The sequence below is a fragment of the Scomber scombrus genome, chromosome 1 (genome assembly GCF_963691925.1).
Source record: "Scomber scombrus chromosome 1, fScoSco1.1, whole genome shotgun sequence".
In the NCBI taxonomy this organism is placed as follows: domain Eukaryota; kingdom Metazoa; phylum Chordata; class Actinopteri; order Scombriformes; family Scombridae; genus Scomber; species Scomber scombrus.
In genome coordinates, this window is record NC_084970.1 from 34,256,758 (window position 1) to 34,281,244 (window position 24,487).

At 41.8% G+C, this 24,487-nt stretch overlaps 1 protein-coding gene across 1 annotated transcript; it reads left to right on the forward strand.

Annotated features, from left to right (window-relative positions):
* Nucleotides 1-13,712: 13,712 nt before the first annotated feature.
* Nucleotides 13,713-14,820, forward strand: cart3 (cocaine- and amphetamine-regulated transcript 3). Its single transcript, XM_062426602.1, has 3 exons — nucleotides 13,713-13,931; nucleotides 14,505-14,588; nucleotides 14,713-14,820. The coding sequence occupies exons 1-3, from the start codon at nucleotides 13,764-13,766 to the stop codon at nucleotides 14,818-14,820; spliced, it is 360 nt and encodes a 119-aa protein (XP_062282586.1). The 5' UTR covers nucleotides 13,713-13,763.
* Nucleotides 14,821-24,487: the final 9,667 nt, after the last annotated feature.

Sequence of the window (24,487 nt, forward strand, 5' to 3'; positions counted from 1 at the left end):
AATAATAAGAATTATTGTGTTTTTGATGCTGTAGAATGAGACTTTATATCTACAGAGGGAGCTGGTCCTCTTCCACAGAGGCTGCCATGTTTCTACAGTAGCCCAGGAAGGACAAACCAAACACTGGCTCTAGAGAGGGGCTTTGAGGTTTGCAGCCACTGTAGGTTCTCTTCATAGACTGTATATAAAATGGACGTAACATCTGTGACGTCACCCATTGGTTTGTGGACTGCTGCTCGGAAGCGAATAGTTTCGGATCTGGGCAGCGCCATCTTGAAAATTTCAGGTGCATGCTGGGAAAAATAAAAACATGGATTCTACTTATATGGGCATCAGGAGGAGCATGAGGCGCCTTCCTGAACCTGTGAATCAATCAACCTGTCAATCACGACGTAGCCACGCCCTAATGCATACCCTGCTTTATCTTCAAATATAAAATCAGGGAGGCCAAAATGTCCCAAATGAACATCATACTGCATTGTAGAAGGCTTTAAACTAGCGATTGAGACCATAAACACATTTTGAAAACGTTTACTGAGGTTTGAAATCTTTTGACCTTTTGACACCAAAACGGTCGCCCCCTGGTGGCCTTTTGATAGAATGCAGTTTTAAGTTACTTCCGCGTTGGCATCATTTCAGAGGACCGGAAATCCCTGCTTGGTTCTCCTGCATGTTGGGAAGGCGATGGTGAGGGGAAGGATGGGAATTGATAAGCTTTTATTGATACCAGTGCCATTATCGATTCCCTTATCAATTCATGATCAATTCTTTATATATCTACACAGGTTTTCAGTGATAATGGAACTCTTTATTTATTATCTCCAGTGTTTATCAGTGACTTTGCATGCTGATGAATATTTGAAACATTAACTGGTAGATAAGATAAATGGTCTGCAGCCAAAAATAAAACTCCATTAATTCATGAATTCATTAATTTGATCTGTATGAGAATAACAAAACAAGGAGGAGGCGGAGAATGTTAATGTTACATATTAACATGATATATCCAGCAGTAGATAGCAGCCTCTCTGCTGCACCGTTAGCTCCGGGACTGACGCAGTGGGCGGCTGCAGGGTTGTGGAGGTGATACAGTAAACTTCACATTAAACTCACATAGATAATTATTTAGTCATTAAATCGCAACATGTTTGACAGCTGAAGGTAACTTTAGACAGTCTGGAGGCTGCACTGCCCTCACAGATGAGTTATGCTTTTTCCCGCTTGTTCCCTCAACACCACGGGTCTGGGTATCGGTAACAAGAACTGATAAGTTTGGAAACATACAATACCGATGGATTGGAACATTTGGAAGAATTCCCATTTTTCTCAAATCCCATTTAGTTGCAATTCTGCAGCCTCACCACTAGATGCCACTAAATCCTACACACTGGTCCTTTAAAGCTGCCATATTTAACCCTCCTGTTGTCCTTGAGTTAAGGAAGAAGGGAGGAAGAAGGAAGGAAGGGAGGGAGGAAGAAGGAAGGAAAGGAGGGAGGATGGAAGGAGGGAAGGAAGGGAGGGAGGAAAGGAAAGAAGGAAGGGTGGGAGTAAGGAAGGAAGGACGGAGGAACTTAGGAAGGAAGGAGGAAGGGAGAAAGGAAAAGATGAAGGGAGGAAGGAAAGAAAGAGAGGTGGGAGGGAGGGAGGAAGGACAGAAGGAAGGAAGAAAGGGGGATGGAAGAAGGAAGGGAAGAAAGAGAGAAGGAGGGAGGAAGGAAGGAGGGAAGGAAGGAGGGAGGAAGGAAGGACAGAAGGAAGGAAGAAAGGGGGATGGAGGAAGGAAAGAAGGAAGGGAAGAAAGAGAGAGGAAGGAAAGAAAGAGAGAAGGAGGGAGGAAGGAAGGAGGGAAAGAAGGAAGGGAGGAAAGGAGGAAGGAAGGAAGGGAGGAAAGAAGAAATAGTCAAAACAGACGGGGTCAATTTGACCCGGGAGGGCGACACGAAGGTTAAAGGATATGGCTGGAGATTTCTTTTTTCCAAACATCAACAGATCAAAAAATCATATATCAACAAATCTGATCTACTAACAAGTGATGTGTGTGAATCTAAAGTCTAATATATATTATTCCTCTGTGCTGTAGACTTCTGTTGTTGTCCAAAAACTATTAAAAACACTTCAGTGAGTTGCGACGTAGCGTTGGATAACATATTCCTTCATTATGAAGAGTTTGGGCACATTAGTTTGTTGTATGCAGCACAAAGGAATAAAATATATCAGGCTTTGGATACACAGATCAGTTCATTGTTAGTTTTGATTCTGGAGATGAAATTTGTTAACAATAAGGAATATTAAAAAATGCCAGTCTTATCCTTTAATGCATCTACAATCTCCTGCTTTCAATAGTCTTCAGACCTTATTAAACTAATATAATGCCATACAAAACAATCTGCTAAACATTCAAACAAATCCTTGACATGTCAACCAAGTAGAATAATAGTAATACAAGAGTGAAAAGTCCATCTTTTGACGGACTTAGGTTCTTTATATGGTTCTTTTCTTTGTTGGACTCATTGGTCTAAAGGTGTGGAGAGTTTAATAACTTCATGAATGTCTAATCAGGAGTTGCAGTCTATGCAGTGAGTGAGGTGAGGTGGACACTTCATTAGAAACTGGTGTTAATAAGCTTAAATTATCCCATGCAAGGAAACTTAAGTGTCACTGAAGCAAAAGCAAAAGCAAAAACATTTGCATATTGAGGAAAGACATGCAAAGTAATAATAACAATAAAAGAAAACAGTTAACCAACAAATTGAAAGTTAACCAACAGAGAAATTATTGTTACAAATGCAAACTAAAAATGATGTGCAGAGTGTGTAATAGTACCTAAAACTCATGAATTATTCATAGAGTGATGCATCAAAGTTTACACTTTTTTTCTATTTCTGCACAAATGTGATTGAAAACATGATCAGATTTTCACATAGGTCCTAAAACTAGATAAAGAGAACCCAATTAAAACCAAACTTTAATGTGTAATTTACAAGTGCAATTATTTTGTACTGCAGATTATACAAAAAACTCAATAAGAAGAGGAGAAATAAAAACCTATTATTTTATTTATTGAGGGAAATTATCCAATCTAACATATTTGTGAGATAGATAGATAGATAGATAGATAGATAGATAGATAGATAGATAGATAGATAGATAGATAGATAGATAGATAGATAGATAGATAGATAGATAGATAGATAGATGTTCATCTGCTTCATCACTAACTCTTCTATCATTTCAGATCCTGCCACTCCCTTCCCTGCAATCACCTCGTTCTCCTCACCTGAGCTTTCCCCTCCATCTTCCACAGCTGACCCTCATCTTCCTCATCAGCCTCCCACTCAGTCTCACATTTATATTCAGACCTTTCTCGCTTACTCTTCATCAGATTGTAAAGCCTCATGTCCGGCTCTCATCCTTCCTGCAACTTCTCAGTATTTAGAGTTTTTTTTTTTTACCTCTCTCTTTTAGTTTCGTTAGCTTCTTTAGTTTGAAGCCTGGTTTATTTATTATTTTGTGTGATATAAATACATTTTGTTTGGACACTTGATTTGTTGCCTCTGAATTTGTGCTTTTAGGTTTAGCACCTTCTGATTCATTACTGATAGAGTCTTCTTTTTATTACCTGTTTACAGCAGCTACGTCCACAGTCAAGAAAGGCACACATAACATAAAACACTTCTGTAACGATTCACAGGGAAAAAACTAAAATAATGACTCATAAATTATACTAATAAAACAGAAATACAGGTAATAAATGACAACGAAATACTAAAGAGTCCTGCAATAATAAAAGACATTAAAAACCACATAAAAACCTGTGTAGACAGTCTAACATACATCACAGTCTCTAGGCTATTTAACCCTCCCGGGTCAAATTGACCCCATCTCTTTTGACTGTTCCTTCTTTCCTTCCTTCCTTCCTTCCTTCCTTCCTTCCTTCCTAAATTTTTCCTTCGTTCGTCACCTCCTTCCCGCTTTCTTTGCGTCCCTCTCTCCCTCCCTCCCTTCCTTCCTTCCTCCTTTCTCCTTTCCTTCCTTCTCTCCTTACTTCCTTCCTCTTTTCCCTCCGCCCTCCCTCCTTACTCTTTTCCTTCCTTCCTTCCTTCCTTCCTTCCTTTTTTCCTCCCTTACTCCTTTCCTTCCTTCCTTCCTACTCCCTTACTCCTTTCCCCCTCATTCCTCCCTCCTTACTCCTTTACTTCCTTCCTCTTTTCCTTCCGCCATCCCTCCTTCCTTCCTTCCTTCCTTCCTTCTTTCCTTCCTTCCTTCCTCCTGTCCTTCCTTGACCTGAAGACAACAGGAGGGTTAAGCACATTAAACAGTCTAGTACTATACTATCACATTTTTGCAGCATTAACTTCAAATAAACAGTTTCCAGTAAGTGTTTATCAGCTTAATAAGAAGAGTCTCAACTCATCAACTCAGGTATGTTGGTGGTAGGTTTCCAAATCTGAGCTGCTTCGCTGTAAGATTAAGGTCAGGACTTTGCCCTTACGAATCATTAAATTTCTTCTACCATAACCTTTTTTGTTTTCCTTTTCGTTTTGGTAGAACGATTTGTGTGTTTAGAGTCGTCGTCGTCTTGCTGCATTTCTTACCGCTTGACCCTTCATGTTGTTCGGGTTGAGAAGGCAGATACATCGATGACTCACTCAGTTGTGAAATAAGATGTGACAACCACCGATGGAGTCACACACAGATAGCCGGTTCGTCTGGGTTTTTTTTTTTATTTATAACATTTATATTATAACATTTTCATGACACCAGTACAGTAATGATGCTCATTAATCATGGTCTTATTTCACATGGTCGACTGGTGAGACTGGAGATACAGCAATTAGTGATGAGTCACTGCTGGAATTAACGCTCCACCCTTAGCTGCTATGCCCCCCCCAATCTGATGACCAATCAAAAACCAGCACTGAAAAGAAATACTGGTGCATGTGTCATAGAGAAAGAGATATATATATATACAGGATAGCTGTGACGTGATCCTCTTATATCACCTCATCTTCCCTCTTTCCCCTTTCCTTCTCCTCCTCTTCCTTCGAGTCTCTATTTGAAGTGTTTTCTGCTAACAAGACAGCTCAGCGGCCGTCGTATTTACTGTGTGTGTAATTAACCCTCCTCTTGTCCTCGAGTCAAGGAAGGAAGGGAGGGAGAAGGAAGGAAAGGAGGGAGGAAGGAAGGGAGGAAGGGAGAAGGAAGGAAAGGAAGGAAAGGAGGGAGGAAGGAAGGGAGGAAGGAAGAAGGAAGGAAAGGAGGGAGGAAGGAAAGGAAGAAAGGAAGGTAGGTAGGAGGGAGGGAGGAAAGAAGGAAGGAGGGAGGGAGCGAGAAAGGAAAAGAGGAAGGGAGGAAGGGAGGAAAGAAGGACAGAGGAAAGAAGGAAGGGAGGAATGTAGAGGGGAGGAAAGAAAGAGAGAAGGAGGGAGGAAGGAAGGAGGGAAGGAAAGAAGGAGGGAGGGAGGAAGGACAGAAGGAAGGGAGAAAGGGGGATGAAAGAAAGAGAGAAGGAAGGGAGGAAAGAAGGAACAGTCAAAACAGACTGGGTCAATTTGACCCGGGAGGACGACATGAGGGTTAAGGTTGCAGGTTGGTGGAGATTCCCTCCTCTGTCAGTTTGACCTCTCTTATCTCCTTCGCTCTCTACCTTTTTCCTGTTTGACATAAAACTCCTAATTTACCCCCGAAACAAGAAGAAGTGACATCTCTGGTTTTTTAAGGGAGCATAAACAGAGGAGGAGAGCAAGGGAGTAATTATGCGCTTCTGGGGAATGAAAAACAGAGGTTGAGATATTATATAATCAGAATTTATTCATGTAAGGAAAGAAGATAATTACCCAAGCATGAAACCTTGAAAAAGCCCTTGCAGTCATTCTGTCACCTTTTGCTAAAGAAATTATAGTTATCATGGAAAAATACAACTCTTAACTACTTATTTTCATGTCTTAACTTTATTTTGAACATTGCATGATTGAATTTGGGTACTTTTGAGACTTTTTGGTCATACAGAGAAAAGCACAGCGGTCAAGCCGAAAGCAAGCAGGCTATTTTTAGCTCCTGAAAAGTTGACATTTATGGAGATATGAGGACACGATACAAGGTTTTCATCTGATACCAGCCAATGACATGGGTGGGATGCTTGAGGGGGGAGGGGGGGAAGCGGGCAGGAAGAGAAACAGCAAATTTAAGAGACAGAAAAATGAAAGCTGAGCCCTGCCCAACACTTTATATCTGACATGGGAGAAGTCTGCACGTAATTTACACACACACATTCTGTCCTAGGTCACTTTTGGGGACATTATACTTTCAGGCACATTACACATTTGGGGACATTAGACTTTTGGGGATATGACTGTTGTCCCCAATTGGATAAGCCATCCCCAATTAACTGGTTTTAAGTCTGAACACACACACAATCCTGTTTCTATCACTTCAGAGGACATTACACTGACTTTACATTCATTTCCTGAAGACTTATCCTAACTTTAACCATAACCACTACTTACCAAACCCTAACATTAACCATAATCCTAACCTTAATCTTAACATAACCTTAAACTTCAGTCTAAAATGAATGATTTAAGGGGTTTAATGACTGTTTAGTGTTCCCATAATGAAAGTGAATACCCACAACATGAGGAATACCCGGTATTGATACACACACACACACACACACACACACACACACACACACACACACACACACACACACACACACACACACACACACACACACACACACACACACACACTGTTCTAGGCCACTTTTGGGGACATTACACTGACTTACATTCATTTCCTGGAGACTTACCCTAACCTTAACATTAACCACTGACCCAAAAATAAGTGTTTTACCAATTAAGAGCATGATTCTTGTCCCCAATTTGATAAACCATCCCCAATTAACTGGTCTTAAGTCTGAACACACACACACACATTCCTGTTTCCATCACTTCAGAAGACATTACATTGACTTAACATTAATTTACCAAACCCTTATCCTAACTTTAACTTTAACCACTGGCCCAAAAATAAGTGTTTCTCCAATTAGGAGCATGACTGCTGTCCCCAGTTGGATAAGCCGTCCCCCTATTAACTGATTTTAAGTCTGAAATGTGTCCCTGAAAGAAGCCTATGACAAACCCACACACACTTATTTACCTAACCCTAAATTTACCTTAACTTTAAACCAAGTCTTCACTTTAAAATTACTGATTTAAGGGGATTTGTTTTGTGTCCCCATAAAGGAAGTCCCCACAACATGAACAGATTTACATCCCCACAACATGAGGAATACACACACCGGTACGTACACACACAGACACACGCACACACGCACACACACACACACACACACACACACACACACACACACACACACACACACACACACCTTGATTGGATCCCTCTTGAATTAATTGCTATCGGAGACATTGGAAACAGGAAAACTCATTAGAATCAGTGTCACTTAATTTACCAAGTATAATAAATTTACAGGTCAGAGACACACACGGAGCAGCTGATTGAACACATGGTGGGTGTGCTGGGGGCGCCACAGAGTCTAATTTTCAATCTCAAACATGATAAATACAGATTACTGACAAATTAAAGGGCGGGTTCACCATTTTTCAAGTCTACGTTAAACAAATACTGAAACTGCTGCAATCATTCCTCCAGTCCAACTTCGTTTCTGACAAATCACATTTTTTCTAAATGGTTAAATATCTACAATATCCAATACCCATGAGGCTCGGCCGTAGCTGCTATGGAGAAGAAGCTGTGTCTGTGAATCAGAGCATAATAAACTCAAAATGCTTCATTGTTGAGTTTTAAACCAAATGTGGAGCCATAGTTGCTGAATTCCCCTCAAAATGACCCAGATATTAAAAGTGAACTGACAATTTTCTTAACACAGTCATCTCTAGCTTCTTCTTGATGTTAGCAGAACACATAACTCATTTTTAAGCATGTTAATTGTCTATTTCTCGCCAAAATGCACCTTGTGAGTCATAGCCCAAAACTGTCACATACACTGTCTTGCATCTTCGACTTTTTACTGAAGAACCAAATATTTTCTAACCCAGTTGTTCATCTGTTGTACTGATTATTTAACTAGGAGGGTTTCGTGCTGATTGAAGCCATAGAAGACTTCAAACTGTGAATAATGTATATAAGAAAATTTAATGAGATTTTCAGTAGCCAGGAGCTTCCAACCACTAAGTTTCGGGTGTTTGCCTTTCATGCCTCGCTACCTCTGACCGAAGCAAATGTTCTTTTACTGGGAACACTGAGATCTAACATTAACTAAATTGTGCGAACAGGGCAGGTATCATAATCAAGTCACATTAAATTAAGTGAAATAATGAGACAATAGTCTGACTCAGTGTGATTCCCAGAGAGCAACAGGTGAGCAAACTGACTCTTATTAGAGGGCCTGGATTTGGAGATTGAGACCAATTCATAATGACTCGTTGAAAACGAAGATTGACTTAGTATTTCTAGAGAGAAGTTGAGGCTTTTTGCATGTGACGCAATTGGAGCCAGGGATTTATTTGGAGCCAGCATCATGGGACCTCAAAACCAAAACGTACTTAGAGAACTTAATTCCTCTTGGGCTGCATAATTCTCCACACCTGATAGACAAATACAGGAAACATGTAGCTTAATTTTGTTTTTAAGTGAATCAAGTAAAATGCATTTACTGTATATAGACAAAAATCTGAAATTAGCCTTAAATGCTTCATAATCTGAAGAGCGTACGGGACCCTTTGTGCAGATATGAAAAAACTCTTTAAAAAACATTTATGTAGGCATTTAAGAAAGAAAGCTTCGGAAGAATAACGGGACATACATGCAGTAGATGGATGAACAGTACACAGAAATAAAAACAGTAAAATTGCAATATAGAGAAGCAGTGACACTTCAGGTAGACAGACTGCAAACACATATGAACAATTTGAACTCTACAACTTTGAGCGACTTCCAGGTGCAGACAGACATTCGAGTAAGTGCATTACAACAATGTTAAAAAATGTTGGTGAATTTCTCTGATGTATATAAATCGATGTTTCTGCAGGCTGAACCTGCTGTCACAAGATAACTAAATCTAGTTCTTCACAGTGAATATCCAAGTGGAAAATAACATACCAATATCTATTCAATCAACATTTTATATAAATATATGTTTTGGATACTTGCTGTCACCCACACAGACGGATGTTTCATCTCTTGTGGACGTCTGTGTTCTCTGTTTTCCTCCCACAGTCCAAAAAAATGCAGGTTGGCGACTGAAAAACATCTGTAGAAGACTTTTATGCAAACTTATTTAATCCTATTAATGTGAAAACTCTGTACTAGTGATGCATGATAATATCAGCTTGTCATCAGTATTGGCTGATAAAGTCTTTTAAATGATATATCAACATCGTTCATGAACATTTTTACTGATATGACAAGCCGATTTGTCGCTTTATCCTCCGCTGCTCTGCTGTGCTTCCCTTCACAGACTGTTTTACCTTCTGCCTGATGGAAGCAGAGCCAGCTACCCTCCAGTAGCTTCAAAGCTAGCCCCAAATCTCTAAGTGGATCCAACCAGAGCACCGAGCCCCAGTTTGTTATTCCAATTAAACTGGGAAGAAAAAGCAGGTCTACCATGGATGTATTATGAGAGCTGGATACCGGACCAAAAATGGCGCCCATCCAGTCCTATAAGAGTTTCTCGGCTGGGATATATGCTAAAAAAAGTTTCTAGCTTCTGTGTTTGCTCCTGCATTATGTGGTCAATTGAATATGTGCAGTAAAGTTTCTCCCGCTCGGCCCACAGACGTCACAGATTTTTAAATCTCTTTTCTCAGCTCGAGGAAAGTTTTACAAGTGTAAAACCAACATGGATCAAAAATCCATAACATAAAGAGTCATAATTGAGCTTGTCTGCAGTTCGAGGTGTCCTATCAACAGTTTTACAGAAGTCTCGTTTACAATGGTGGTCTATGGGGAGATTTCTCGTTGCAATACCGCGAGCGACCACTTTTTTGTGGACTGCTGCTCGGAAGCGAATAGTTTCAGATCTGAGCAGCGCCATCTTGAAAATTTCAGGTGCATGCCGGGTAAAAAACAAACACGGATTCTACTTATATGGGCATCATGAGGAGCATGAGGCGACCTCCTGAACCTGTGAACCAATCAACCTGTCAATCACAACGTAGCCACGCCCTAATGCATACCCTGCTTTATCGTCACATATAAAATCAGGGAGGCCAAAATTTCACAAATGAACATCATACTGCATTGAAGAAGGCTTTAAACTAGCGATTGAGACCATAAACACATTTTGAAAACGTTTACTGAGGTTAGAAATCAAGTGAGAAGTTGGTGAATTCTCCATTGACTTGTATAGAGACGGAAGTCCTTTTGACACCAAAACGGTCGCCCCCTGGTGGCCTTTTGATAGAATGCAGTTTTAAGTTTCTTCCGCGTTGGCATCATTTCAGACGACTGGAACTCCCCACTTGGTTGAAAGTTGATAGGCTGAGTGGCAGCGCCCTGTCCAGCTCTTATAATACATCTATGGGTGAAACAGTCCTTGGAAGAGCTGCTCATGGTTCGGCTACGCTGATAGGAAACACCTCGACTGACAGGATGAACCACTTTGTTTGAAAAATCTTCTTCTTTTTGGTTCATAACAGTGAGATTAAATCCCACGCATTAATCCTGTCTGTCTAATAAACTCTACTGCTGGACCCACTTGGCAGGGTTATTAAAATTTAAATGCAGAACTCCAGTCTTCCTCACTTCTTCTTTCATATATTGTCTTTCTTGATCATATTTAGGATAAATCTAGGATTGCGTGCAAAGACAAATGTGCATATATCAGTATTGGAATCATCAATCAGCCAAAATGAGTTGGGAAAGATATCAGCATATCGGATATTGGCAAAAAAAACCCAATATCATGCATCCTTACTCTGCACTATTAACCCTCCTCTTGTCCTCCCGGGTCAAATTGACCCTGTCTCTTTTGACTGTTCCTTCTTTCTTTCTTTCCTCCCTCTTTCTTTAATGTTTCCTTCGTTCTTCCCCTCCTTCCCTCTTTCTTTGCTCCCTCCTCCTTCCATACTTCTTTCCTCACTTCCTTCCTTCCTTCCTTCCTTCCTTCCTTCCTTCCTTCTGTCCTTACTTCTGTTCTTTCTTTCCTTCCTTCCTTCCTTCCTTCCTTCCTTCTTTCCTTAATTTTTCCTTCGATCTTCCCCTCCTTCCCGCTTTCTTTGCTTCCTTCCTCCCTCTCTCCCTCCCTCCCTTCCTTCCTTCCTTCCTCCTTACTCCTTTCCTTCCTTCCTTCTCTCCTTACTTCCTTCCTCTTTTCCTTCTGCCCTCCCTCCTTACTCTTTTCCTTCCTTCTTTCCTTCCTTCCTTCCTCCCTTTCTTCCTTCCTTCCTCATTCCGTCCTTCCTTTTTTCCTCCCTTACTCCTTTCCTTCCTTCCTTCCTACACCCTTACTCCTTTCCTTCCTTCCTTCCTTCCTACTCCCTTAATCCTTTCCTTCCTTCCTTCTCACTCCTTTCCTTCCTTCCTTCCTCCCTTCCTTCCTTCCTCCCTCCTTACTCCTTTACTTCCTTCCTCTTTTCCTTCCGCCATCCCTCCTTCCTTCCTTCCTTCCTCCCTTCCTTCCTCCCTTCCTCATCCCTTCCTCCTGTCCTTCATTGACCTGAGGACAACAGGAGGGTTAATACAACCCATGACACTTGTGGTTGCAAACAAGTAGTGAACAATGGTCTCCTGCAGCTAAGTCATCTAACTATCTACCCATCCTCCCAACCCACCTTTTATTTTTTGCTATGAACTGCATCACTTGAACTGGATTTACGACCTGTAGTGTTGTTTTTCCTGAGAGGACAGGTTTATAGACTTATTATAGGTGTGTGTTGTGTTTGCAGCTTGTTGCTTATTGTTGAACTTTTTCTTATTAGTTGTTTCTTTCACCAGTTTGTCTGAGGCTTCTATAGTTGTTGCTGTATATGTTCCAAATTACATCTCTTTGTCTCCTCTTCTTCTTCTATATATAATTTATTCTGCTTAACAGCTGTTATGCATGCTCGAGTGTGCACAATCAACAAAACAGAACAGATAAGTGAGCCTTTGGCAGACGACTGTCATGGATACGGTGCAACAACTAATGAACTTGTGGTTGTATGAATGAAATGTCCTGAATGCTGTGAATGAATTGTTAAAATTGGTGTCTCAGTCATTAAAAAAAGTGGAGGGAGAGGAAGAGAGAAAGAGACAGAAAGACAGAAACATGAATCATTCTGCCTCCAGCACAATCAAAGCTTCCTGCTCCTCCATCTCCGTCTCTGCTGATGGACCCCCCCCGAAACAGGCGGTGGTGAAACAAGCGATCAATGCGGTGAAGTGGGATAAGTCAAGCACAGGATTAAGAGTACAATACACATTACAACAGCATCATGCCGTCATTTGTCAGGTCTGTGGTATAAACGTTGCATTGTTACAGTGGGACCGAGTGGTTGTGTAAGAGGTGAATTTGAAGACTTAAATGCAAAAGTCAAAGTGCATTTTTTTCAGTTTTATTTATTGTATTGTGGTGTTATCTGTTTGCTTTGTTGTGTTTCCAGCTGTTAATGCATCACCAGCAGAATTTAGGCCTTCGCTGTAATCCTTCATTTTAATCAGGATATTAATTATGATGCTCTCTCCGGGTGTTATTGTGCAGTGACAAACAATTAGAGAAGAATTCCTATGATTCAGCATGGCTTTTTATAACACTTTGCATTATGTAGCATTTGTGTATGCACATTTAAAGTGACGCAGCAGTGTATGATAAGCACCTCCTTCCTACAGAAATATGTTAAAAAATGTCTTCTTGCTGACTAGCGTTTGTTACAAGTGAGATAACCTCCAGAAGCCACTTGAACAAATCACCTTTTCCTTTCAGATTATCAAAAATCTTTGTTCTCCTGTGGGGCCGTCAGTCCCTCCACGTCAGACTGAAGATGAATTATGAAAGTTGAAATGATTTTTTTTTGACAGAAGAAAGAATAGCTGGAGCATTTAACACCAGCCACCAGCACTGTTTGGTTTTCTTGATCATTTGCAGCAGAAAGGACTGACTGAGTCACCGTATTTAAGGTCAGGCGAGGCTGCCAAAGCCCATCTGAGGTAATAATAGAAAGTTATTGTATTAGAGGTGACTGCTGATATACAAGGAATACTAAATAAAGCAGTGCTCTCAGACTCTGGGTGACTGAAGGCATCATTGCTGTCATTAAAAGTTAAACTGATTCAGTAGGCTGTAATCAAAATAAGATTTAGAACCAAGAGCTTTGATTAAAATGATAACAATGAAAGAGATACAGATGTAAACACCAAAATCTAATCGGCTAATGTGTTTCAAACTGATAGAAATGACCCCATCATCTATTAATGATCCACCCTCCAGCCAAGTAACGAGTAATCTCCCCCCCCCCCCCCCCCCCCCCCCCCCCCCCCCCCCCCCCCCCCCCCCCCCCCCCCCCCCCCCCCCCCGCAGTGCTGCTGCTGTTGTTGTTGTTGACTTTTTTGAGGCATATTTTGCCCAGCAACTTTTACGGGATGACTCACCCAAGGCAGCTGTTACGCATGACAAAAAGAAAAAATCAAAGGATAAGGTGGAGCGAGCAGATGGCAGGAGTCAGATAAAAAGGTGTTTGGCGCGGAGAAGCGACTATTTGAGATTGGGAAAGGGCCACACGCTGCAGCGCACCGGGACCATGCAGATCTCCAAGCTGCTCAGCGGAGCGCTCCTCTGCGCACTGATGCTGCTCTCCAGCGCGGCTGGAACCGACGTATTGGACGCGGAGTCCGAAGAGGAGCTGAGCCCCAGAGCCCTGCGGGACTTTTACCCGAAAGGTCCAAACCTGACCAGCGAGAAGCAGCTGGTAAGATCTCCATCTGCACTTTTACTGCGCAGCATGCATGCAAAAAAGATGAAGCGACTGTAAAGCTTTATGCAAAACCAAAAAAAAAGCTTTATTGTTTTTTATTATTATATCAGATTTGGACTCTAATCACAATTTCAGTGATGTTGTGTTCAATAAAGACTAAAGATGTTGCTACTGAACTCCAGTCTTTGGAGTTCATATATAATATTAAACCAACTCAATTCAGAAAAACGTTAATTTAATGATTTTTCTCATGTAGTTAACTTGTCTGCTGCGGATTTTGTCACTTTATCTCATTGATATGTCATTTTAAACTAAATGTATAGCCATAGATATAGAATATATAAATATGCAGCCAATACAAATGTGATTTACCTCCACTAAAATGATTAAATTGTTAATATCAACAAACAGATTTAGTTATTTTATGTGTAGGCTGTTATCTTTTCGTGCGCTTTATTGAATTACGCACATGGCACAGTTATGGATATTGTCTGTATCTTAAGTTCTTTGCTTAAAACACAGTTATGAAGCAGTTTTGCTGTTTTTTCTTTATCTGTTCTCTGTCAGCTTGGTGCTCTCCAAGAAGTTCTTGAAAAGCTGCAGGCTAAACGACTGCCAATGTGGGAAAAGAAATTTGGCCAAGTCCCAACGGTACGACATCACACACTTAATCACTCTGTTATTGATCCATGCTGTTATTGATCCATGCTGTTATTGATGCATGTCGCAGCAGGTGTAGAAATGAACGCAGTCTCTTGTCTCTTGTGTCTCTCAGTGTGATGTCGGGGAGCAGTGCGCAGTGAGGAAAGGTGCACGGATCGGGAAGATGTGCGACTGTCCCCGGGGAGCTTTCTGCAACTTTTTCCTGCTGAAGTGCTTATGAGCCTCCTTCGAGATCTGAATGTAGCATTGAGATGGGAAGAAGAAAAAACAAACAAATCTGCCACTCGTTTCCTTTGTAATTACAGTTTTTTAATGATTAACGCTGTGGAGCAAGTGCTGACTGACTGCCTCACCCTTACGAACAAGAACTATAGTGATTCTATGATATGAATATATTTTGTTTAAAAGTATATCACATCACAGGAAGACTATAGGCTCTCTGTAAGGATATATATCACGGTGATGGACAGGAGGAGATACCATGAAATGCTGTAAATATTCAGAACCACTTTATGTCTGTAGGAAAACTCACAGGATCATAGTTGTGATGTAATAGGAGCTATATGAAATAAATAACCCACACTGCACAGTTAAAACTCAGCTGAGGACCACATACACACTGTAAAGTCTTATAACAGCAATATTATAGGAATATTATAGTGATTTTTCGTCTGGGTTCAATCCAAAAATCCAAAAAATCTGTATTTATTTATTTATTTTTTCCTTTTGGACTTGAATTTATTTTGTTGCAGATGAATGTTTGTGTAGCTTATGACTCATGATATAAATACGAATAAAGTGTGGATCATGTTTTGTAAAGCAGTGGCGTGACGGTGTGTTCATTTACCCAACTGAAGGGCGCAACATGGGGCCAAAAAAATGCGCACGGAATTAAATAACGCGTACTGTTATTGTTGTTATTATTATTATTGTTATTATTATTGTTTTTTTTTTAGATGATGATGTCAAGGAGCTCAGTCAATAGCCAATTTTGAACTGTGACGCGCGCGTGCGTTTGTGTGTGTGTGTGTGTGTGTGTGTGAGAGAGAGACAGCGTTCTGTGACGTCACACCACCCCGGGGTTTCCAGGCAGCTCCATTGACAATAACAGTGATGTGAATGTGCCAAATCACTCCCCCATTCACTGTATGGCAGCTTCAGGGCTTCATGGCATTATGTATATACACAGAAAAGGAGCTTAATTCTAATTTAAAGTGGCCTAAAATTAAAAAGATATGACAATCTATAATGTATTAAAGATGCCTCTGGTGGATAATAGGCTGCTCATATTTAAGCTTTAAAGGCTCCCTGTGTTTTGTTTTTGTTCCTTCAGTTGAATGTTTGGGTTTATTTTTCCACATTCAGCTGCTGAAGGAGGAAAGTCTCTGTGCTCACCTTAAATCAGAGGTAACGACATGTGTATGCATGATTTATGACATCACAATTAGTCTGGAGCCAATCGATATGCATCTGAGTGCACAAACACTGAGACTTTGGACTTTCCTCAATGAAAGAAGGAGACATATTGTGTCCAGCAGTTCAACTTATTCAATGAAAAATAGATGCTCATAGATTCAGGCATGGTCAATGAGGAATAAATGTCAGAAACTTTAACATTTATTTTTTAATTTAATTTGTGGAAAAACTAGATCAAACTGCAGCAAAAAAGCTGAAAAACTGATATTTAAGCTTTAAAGTCAGTAGTAGCAGTTTACCTCAGTTGGATGTTTTAGCTTTTAAGTTCATTTTTCCACATCCAGTGCCTCTGTGTTCACCTTTAAATCTGAGGTAAAGACATGTATGAGCATCATTTATGACATAACAACTAGTCTGATCCTAAGTGTGACGTCTAAACTTGAAGCCTCCAGCGCACAAACACTAAGACTTTTGACTTTTCTCAATGAAGAAAGAGGCATATTGTGTCCAGCAGTTCAACTTAATGAATGGAAATTAGATATACATAGATTCAGGCATGTTTAATGAAGTAGAAGAAATAGATGTCAAGGATTTTAATGGTATAATTTAACTTTTTTCAGTGGGTAAAACTAGATCAGACTGTGCCAAACACTCCTATTCACTGTGTGGCAGCTTCAGGCGTCATGGCATTAATGTACATAATAAAAAGAAGAGGAGCTTAATTCTAATTTAAAGTGGCCTAAAACTGACAACCTATGATGTTTCAAAGATGCATCTGATGGAAAATATGCAGCAAAAACTCATATTTAAGCTCCTGCAGTTTACCTCAGTTGTATTTTTTTTAGCTTTTCTGTGCAGAATGATGAGCATGCAGCTGCTGAAGGAGGAAAAGTGTCACCTTAAATCTGAGGTAAAGACATGTATGAACATCATTTATGACCTCACAACTACTTTGGATCCAATCAGCGTGCATCTGATCCCGAGTGTGACGTCTTAAACCTGAAGCCTCCAGCACACAAACACTGACACTTTGTACTTTTCTCAATGAAAAAAGGAGACATGTTGTGTTCAAGTGAGGTAGAAGAAATAGATGTCAAGGATTTTAACGAGGTAATTCAAACTAGATCAGACCCAAATTATTATGCACAGGAGAATGTTTTATATACATCTTAAAAAACATGTCCGGAGGGGATGTTTAAACTTTAAAAACTCTCTCTGCTCTCAGAAAGGTGTTTTTGTTCTGCGTCCTTCAGCTTGACGTTGTTCTCTCAGTGCAGAGTGACGCATGTGCAGAGTTTGTTCTCACGTTCATCTGCTGAAGGAGGGAAAGTTTCTCTGAGCTCACCTTAAATCACCTTAAAACAAGTGTGACGTGGAAACTTAACCTTCGTGTCGTCCTACCGGGTCAAATTGACCCCGTCTGTTTTGACTGTTCCTTCTATCCTCCCTTCCTTCCTTCCGTCTGTCCTTTTCTCTTTCTTTCCTTCCTCTCTCTTTCCTCCCTTCCTTCTTTCCTTCCTCCATCCCCCTTTCTTCCTTCATTCTGTCCTACCTTCCTCCCTCCTTCCTTCTTTTCTCCCTCTTACCTACCTTCCTTCCTTCCTTCTTTTGTTTCCTGCCTTCTTTCGTCCGTCCTTTCCTTCTTTCCTTCCCTCCTTCCTTCCTCCCTCCGTTCCTTCCTTCTTCCTCCTTTCCTCCCTTCCTTCCTCCCTCCTTTCCGTCCTTCTTCCTCCTTTCCTCCCTTCCTTCCTCCCTCCTGTCCTTCCTTTTTCCTCCCTTCCTTCCTGTCCTTCCTTCCTTCCTCCCTCCTTTCCTTCCTTTTTCCTCCCTTCCTCCCTTCCTTCCTTTCCTTCCTTCTTCCTCCCTTCCATCCTTCCTTCCTTGACTCGAGGACAACAGGAGGGTTAAAGCCTCCTGTGCTGTGAAGGGACTTTACAGTGAAGTAGGAGGAGGAGGAGGTTAAACATTAGAAATGAGTCATATTTGCATATACATAGATAATGAATTCTCAATGAGGAGAAAGTGCAAAGGTAATTTCAAAGATTGCCACCCTGCTGGGTTAAATTAGCTGTTTCCAATCTCGGAGTCAGAGGGGGTTCCTGGATGATTAAAGGGATAATAGAATATGATAATCTGTGACAAAGTGACTTTTCACTTCACTACAATCATTTTTTCTTGCTTTTTCTTGTTAAATAAATACTGGGCTCTAAAAATCCTCCAAATAGAGAAAAAACTATCTATTAATATCTGGTTGAACTGTTCATCCTTCTATAGGGTCACAAAGTGGGTAAAAATGGTGTATTTGTCCCCATTAACCACATTTGTACCACGTTGTGTGTGTGTGTGTGTGTGTGTGTGTGTGTGTGTGTGTGTGTGTGTGTGTGTGTGTGTGTGTGTGTGTGTGTGTGTGTGTGGTTTATCATAGGCGACTTTTGAGGACAAATTTCAGACAATAGGACAAGTTACTTGAAGATGTGTGTGTGTGTGTGTGTGTGTGTGTGTGTGTGTGTGTGTGTGTGTGTGTGTGTGTGTGTGTGTGTGTGTGTGGTTTATAATAGGCGACTTTTGAGGACAAATTTCAGACAATAGGACCAGTTACTTGAAGATGTGTGTGTGTGTGTGTGTGTGTGTGTGTGTGTGTGTGTGTGTGTGTGTGTGTGTGTGTGCGTGCGTGTGTGTGTGTGTGTGTGTGTGCGTGCGTGTGTGTGTGTGTGTGTGGTTTATCATAGGCAACTTTTGGGGACAAAGTTCAAACAATAGGACCAGTTACTTGAAGATGTGTGTGTGTGTGTGTGTGTGTGTGTGTGTGTGTGTGTGTGTGTGTGTGTGTGTGTGTGTGTGTGTGTGTGTGCGTGTGTGTGTGTGTGTGTGTGTGTGCGTGCGTGTGTGTGTGTGTGTGTGGTTTATCATAGGCAACTTTTGGGGACAAATTTCAGACAATAGGACAAGTTACTTGAAGATGTGTGTGTGTGTGTGTGTGTGTGTGTGTGTGTGTGTGTGTGTGTGTGTGTGTGTGTGTGTGTGTGTGTGTGTGTGTGTGTGTGTGTGTGTATGTGTGTGTGTGTGTGTGTGTGTGTGTGTGTGTATGTGTGTGTGTGTGTGTGCGTGCGCGTGTGTGTGTGTGTGTGTGTGTATGTGTGTGTGTGTGTGTGCGTGCGCGTGTGTGTGTGTGTGTGTGTGTGTGTGTGTGCGTGCGTGTGTGTGTGTGTGTGTGTGTGTGTGTGTGTGTGTGTGTGTGTGTGTGTGTGTGTGTGTATGTGTGTGTGTGTGTGTGCGTGCGCGTGTGTGTGTGTGTGTGTGTGTATGTGTGTGTGTGTGTGTGCGTGCGCGTGTGTGTGTGTGTGTGTGTGGTTTATCATAGGCGACTTTTGGGGACAAAGTTCAAACAATAGGACCAGTTACTTGAAGATGTGTGTGTGTGTGTGTGTGTGTGTGTGTGCGTGTGTGTGTGTGTGTGTGTGTGTGTGTGCGTGCGCGTGTGTGTGTGTGTGTGTGTGTATGTGCGTGTGTGTGTGTGTGTGTGTTTTATCATAGGCGACTTTTGGGGACAAAGTTCAAACAATAGGACCAGTTACTTGGAGATGGCGTGTGTCCGATGTACACAGCTCTCCACCCTCTTACATATTTATGCATATTTTTTTATATTATTATTTTTATTCTTATATAAAGAAAGTCATAACAAAAATCTAGTTCTTAACATGAATTATTCAGTGAGGTATCAGTGTTGGAAGGTCACTATAACTACTTTTATACACATTAAAAAGGGGGAATATCACCATTTATCTGTCAGCAGTCGTCCACTTTCTAGATCAATATTTCTACAGAACACATAATCAGTTGATAAAATATGACTTTTACATATTTTAGCTATAAAAAGTTGTTAAAGTTAGCTCCACCTTATCTGTTTGGCAGCAGGTGGAAGTTTCCTCGATACCCTCCTGGAGTTATTGCTAATATTGTTTTAGCAATTCATCATCCTGTTATGTCATCCTGCTTTTCCCCCCATACTGTAATTTTGCTATCTTGGTCTATTCTGTACTTACAACATATTGGAAATCTGGATCCCTGCTCTGCTGCTCTTACCTCTATGTTTTACCCGATTAAAGGTTTTTTAGTTTGAATCGAGGGTCTATAAGGACAGCCGATGCTTGTATTGCTGTTTACTGATTGTAACCTCCTTAACCTTTGTGTCGTCCTCCCGGGTCAAATTGACCCCGTCTGTTTTGACTGTTCCTTCTTTCCTCCCTTCCTTCCTTCCTTGCATTTTTCTTTCCTTCCTTCCTTCCTTCCTTCCTTCCTTCCTTCCTTCCTTCCTTCCTTCCTTCCTTCCTTCCTTCCTTCCTTCCTTCCTTCCTTCCTTCCTTCCATCTTTACTTCCTTCCTCCCTCCCTCCTTTCCTTCTTTCCTCCTCCCTTCCTCCTTTCCTTCCTTCTTCCTCCCTTTCTTCCATCCTTCCAATTTTTTCCATCCTTCCTTCCTTCCTTCCTTCCATCGTTCTTCCCTTCCTTCTTCCTCCCTCCTTTACTTCTTTCTTTCTTCCTTCCTTCCTTCCTTCCTTCCTTCCTTCCTTCCTTCCTTCCTTCCTTCCTTCCTTCCTTCCTTCCTTCCTTCCTTCCTTCCTTCCTTCCATCGTTCCTTCCTTCCTTCTTCCTCCCTCCTTTCCTTCTTTCTTCCTCCCTTCCTTCCTTCCTTCCTTCCTCCTTTCCTTCCTTCCTTCCTTCCTCCTTTCCTTCCTTCTTCCTCCCTTCCATCATTCCTTCTTTCCTTCCATCCTTCCATCTTTCCTTCTTTCCTTGACTCGTGAACAACAGGAGGGTTAAAGAAACTCATGATATTTGGCCACATCATATATGTAGTTATATAAGATTCTGAAAGGGGGCATCCTGCATTATAATGTGTACTTTTACTTGATTATACTGAAGTAAAACTATGAATCCAGGACTTTGACTTGTGAAAGAATATTTTAACACTGTAATATTATAACGTATGCATCAGTAAAGGGTTTAAATACTTCTTCCATACTGCTGTGTTTCTCTCCTCTGTCCTCACTTTACACTGAGCTCTCTTTCCATAGAGTATAATCACACACAGATAACCAAACAATGCTGATTTAGAGTTAATCTATTAATGGATTCAACTAATAATCCCTTGTTATCATGACTGGGCGTTTCTTTTCTCTTCCCTCCGATAATATTTTACATGACTCGTCACTGGTGTTGCTCGCAGCCTTTTGCAGCATCATCATATTTCACATCATCACTGTGCTTATCTCTCCTCCTCTGCTTCCCGTCAGCGGTCGTCAATAGGCTAATGCAGAGGAGACAAGAGCAAAGTGTGTGTGTGTGTTGTGTGTGTGTGTGTGTGTGTGTGTGTGTGTGTGTGTGTGTGTGTGTGTGTGTGTGTGTGTGTGTGTTCATACCAGGTATTCCTCATGTTGTGGGGACTCGCTTTCTTTATGGGACAAACAGTAAGTCCCCTTAAATCATACATTTCAGACTGAAGACTTAGTTTAAAGTTAAGGTAAATTTGGGATTATGTTAAGGTTAAGGTTAGGGTAAGGGTAAGTCATTCAATCAATCAATATCTATATTTATATAGCACCAAATCACATCAAAAGTTATCTCAAAGCACTTTAACCCTCCTGTTGTCCTCGAATCAAGGAAGGGAGGAAGGAAGGAAGGGAGGAAGAAGGAAGGAAGGGAGAAAGAAGGAAGGAAAGGAGGGAGGGAGGGAGGGAGGAAGGAGGTAGGGAAGGATGGAACGGGGGAAGAAGGAAGGAAAGGAGGGAGTAAGGGAGAAAGAAGGAAGGAAGGATGGAAGGGGGGGAAGAAGTAAGGAAAGGAGGGAGGGAGGAAGGAGGTAAGGAAGGAAGGAAGGAAAGGAGGGAGGAAGGAAGGGATGAAGGAAGGTAGGAGGGAGGAAGGAGGGAGGGAGGAAATAAGGACAGAAGGAAGGCAGGAAGGAAGGAAGGAGGAAGGGAGGAAATAAGGACGGAAGGAAGGAGGGAAGGAGGGAAGGAAAGAAGGAACAGTCAAAACAGACAGGGTCAATTTGACCCGGGAGGACGACACAAAGGTTAAACATAGAGCAGGTCTAGACTGTACTCTTCAGTTTAATTTAAAGAAACCCAACATTCCCACATGAGCAAGAACTTGGTGACAGCGGGAAAGAAAAACTCTCTTTTAATGGGAAGAAACCTCAGGCAGAACCGGACTCTAAGTGGGCGGCCATCTGCCTCGACCGGTTGGGATGAGAGGGAGAGAGAGAGGAAGGAGAGGAGAGAGTAAGGAGAGGAGAGAGTAAGGAGAGGAGAGAGAAGGAGAGGAAATAGAAGCACATTGAAAATCAACTTTAGTAAATAGTAGGTCTGTTCTGTGAGACGAGAAAGAAGTTTAAGTGAAGTTAGTGAATGCATTAACCCTCCTGTTTCCTCCTTTCCTTCCTTCTTTCCTTAATTTTTCCTTCGTTCTTCCCCTCCTTCCCTCTTTCTTTGCTCCCTTACTCTCTCTCTCCCTCCCTCCCTCCCTCCCTCCCTCCCTTCCTTCCTCCTTTCCTTCTCTCCTTCCTTCCTTCCTCTTTTCCTTCCGCCCTCCCTCCTTACTATTTTCCTTCCTTCCTTCGTTCCTCCCTCCCTTCCTTCCTTCCTTCCTTCCTTCCTTCCTTCCTTCCTTCCTTCGTTCCTTTCTTCCTTCCTTCCTTCATTCCTCATTCCTTCCTTCCTTCTTTCCTCCATTACTCATTTCCTTCCTTCCTTCCTTCCTTCCTTCCTTCCTTTCTTCCTTCCTTCTTTCCTTGATTGTTCCTTCGTTCTTCCCCTCCTTCCCTCTTTCTTTGCTCCCTTACTCCCTCTCTCCCTCCCTCCCTCCCTTCCTTCCTCCTTTCCTTTTCTCCTTACTTCCTTCCTCTTTTCCGCCCTCCCTCCTTACTATTTTCCTTCCTTCCTTCCTTCCTTCCTTCCTTCCTTCCTTCCTTCCTTCCTTCCTTCCTTCCTTCCTTCCTTCCTTCCTTCCTCCCGTCCTTCCTTGTTTCCTTCCTTCCTTCTGTCCTCCCTTTCTTCCTTCCTTCCTTCCTTCCTTCTTTCCCTCCTTACTCCTTTACTTCCTTCCTTCCTCCCGTCCTTCCTTCCTTCCTTCCTCCTCCCTTCCTCCAACAGGAGGGTTAATAGCACATGAATGTAAATGGCTATAGATGCATAGAGAGAGGGAGGTAACTCTCACAGGTCACGAGAGGGTTCATATCATAATAAAATACAGAAAGAAAGAATAAATAAATGAGCTGACAATATATAAAGAAAGGACATTATATAACAATGTGTGTGTGTGTGTGTGTGTGTGTGTGTGTGTGTGTGTGTGTGTGTGTGTGTGTGTGTGTGTGTGTGTGTGTGTGTGTGTGTGTGTGTGTGTTTGTTGCCATCTGGGAAGTCAACGCGGCTCCAAAGGCTTTACTGTCGATAAAGAACTAACCTCAAACGTTGGTGTTCCTCCTGTTATTTCCTCAACAAGCTGTTCATTATCTTCATTAATATTCTGCTGACAGGTGGAGAGAGCCTAAAAACTTCAAACAAAAAAAGTTGCTCTTGAATATTAAAATCACTCATCATTAGAAATAAATTGAATTAACTTCTTCACAGAGCTGGACATTATCTCCAATGATAATGACCTCTTGAAAGTCCAGAACAGACAGATAACTGTAAGGTTTAAAATTATAGTTTCACCTGCCAAAAAAAAGTGACGAGCACAGCATTAACCTTCGTGTCGTCCTCCCGGGTCAAATTGACCCCGTCTTTTTTGACTGTTCCTTCTTTCCTCCCTTCCGTCCTTCTTTCCTCCCTTCCTTCTGTCCTTCATCCCTCCCTCTTTCTTTCTTTCTTTCTTTCTTCTCTTCCTCTCTCTTTCCTCCCTTCCTTCTTCCATTCCCCTTTCTTCCTTCCTTCTGTCCTTCCTTCCTCCCTCCCTCCTTCTTTCCTTCCCTCTTTCCTTCCTTTACTTCCTCCCTCCCTCCCTCCTGCTCTCTTTCTTTCCTCCCCCTACCTTCCTCCCTTCCTTCTTTCCTCTGTCCTTCTTTCCTTCCTTCCTCTTTTCCTTTCTCCCTCCCTCCTTCCTTCTTTCCTCCCTTCCTTACTCCTTTCCTTCCTTCTTCCGTCTTCCGTCTTCCTCCCTTCCTCCCTCCTTTCCTTCCTTCTTCCTCCCTTCCTTCCTTCCTCCCTCCCTTCCTCCCTTCCTTCCTCCTTTCCTTCCTTCTTCCGTCTTCCTCCCTTCCTTCTTCTTCCCTCCTTTCCTTCCTTCTTCCTCCCTTCCTTCCTTCCTCCCTCCCTTCCTCCCTTCCTTCCTCCTTTCCTTCCTTCTTCCGTCTTCCTCCCTTCCTTCCTTCCTCCCTCCTTCCCTTCCTTCTTCCTCCCTTCCTTCCTTCCTCCCTCCCTTCCTTCCTTCCTTCCTCCCTCCTTTCCTTCCTTCTTCCTCCCTTCCTTCCTT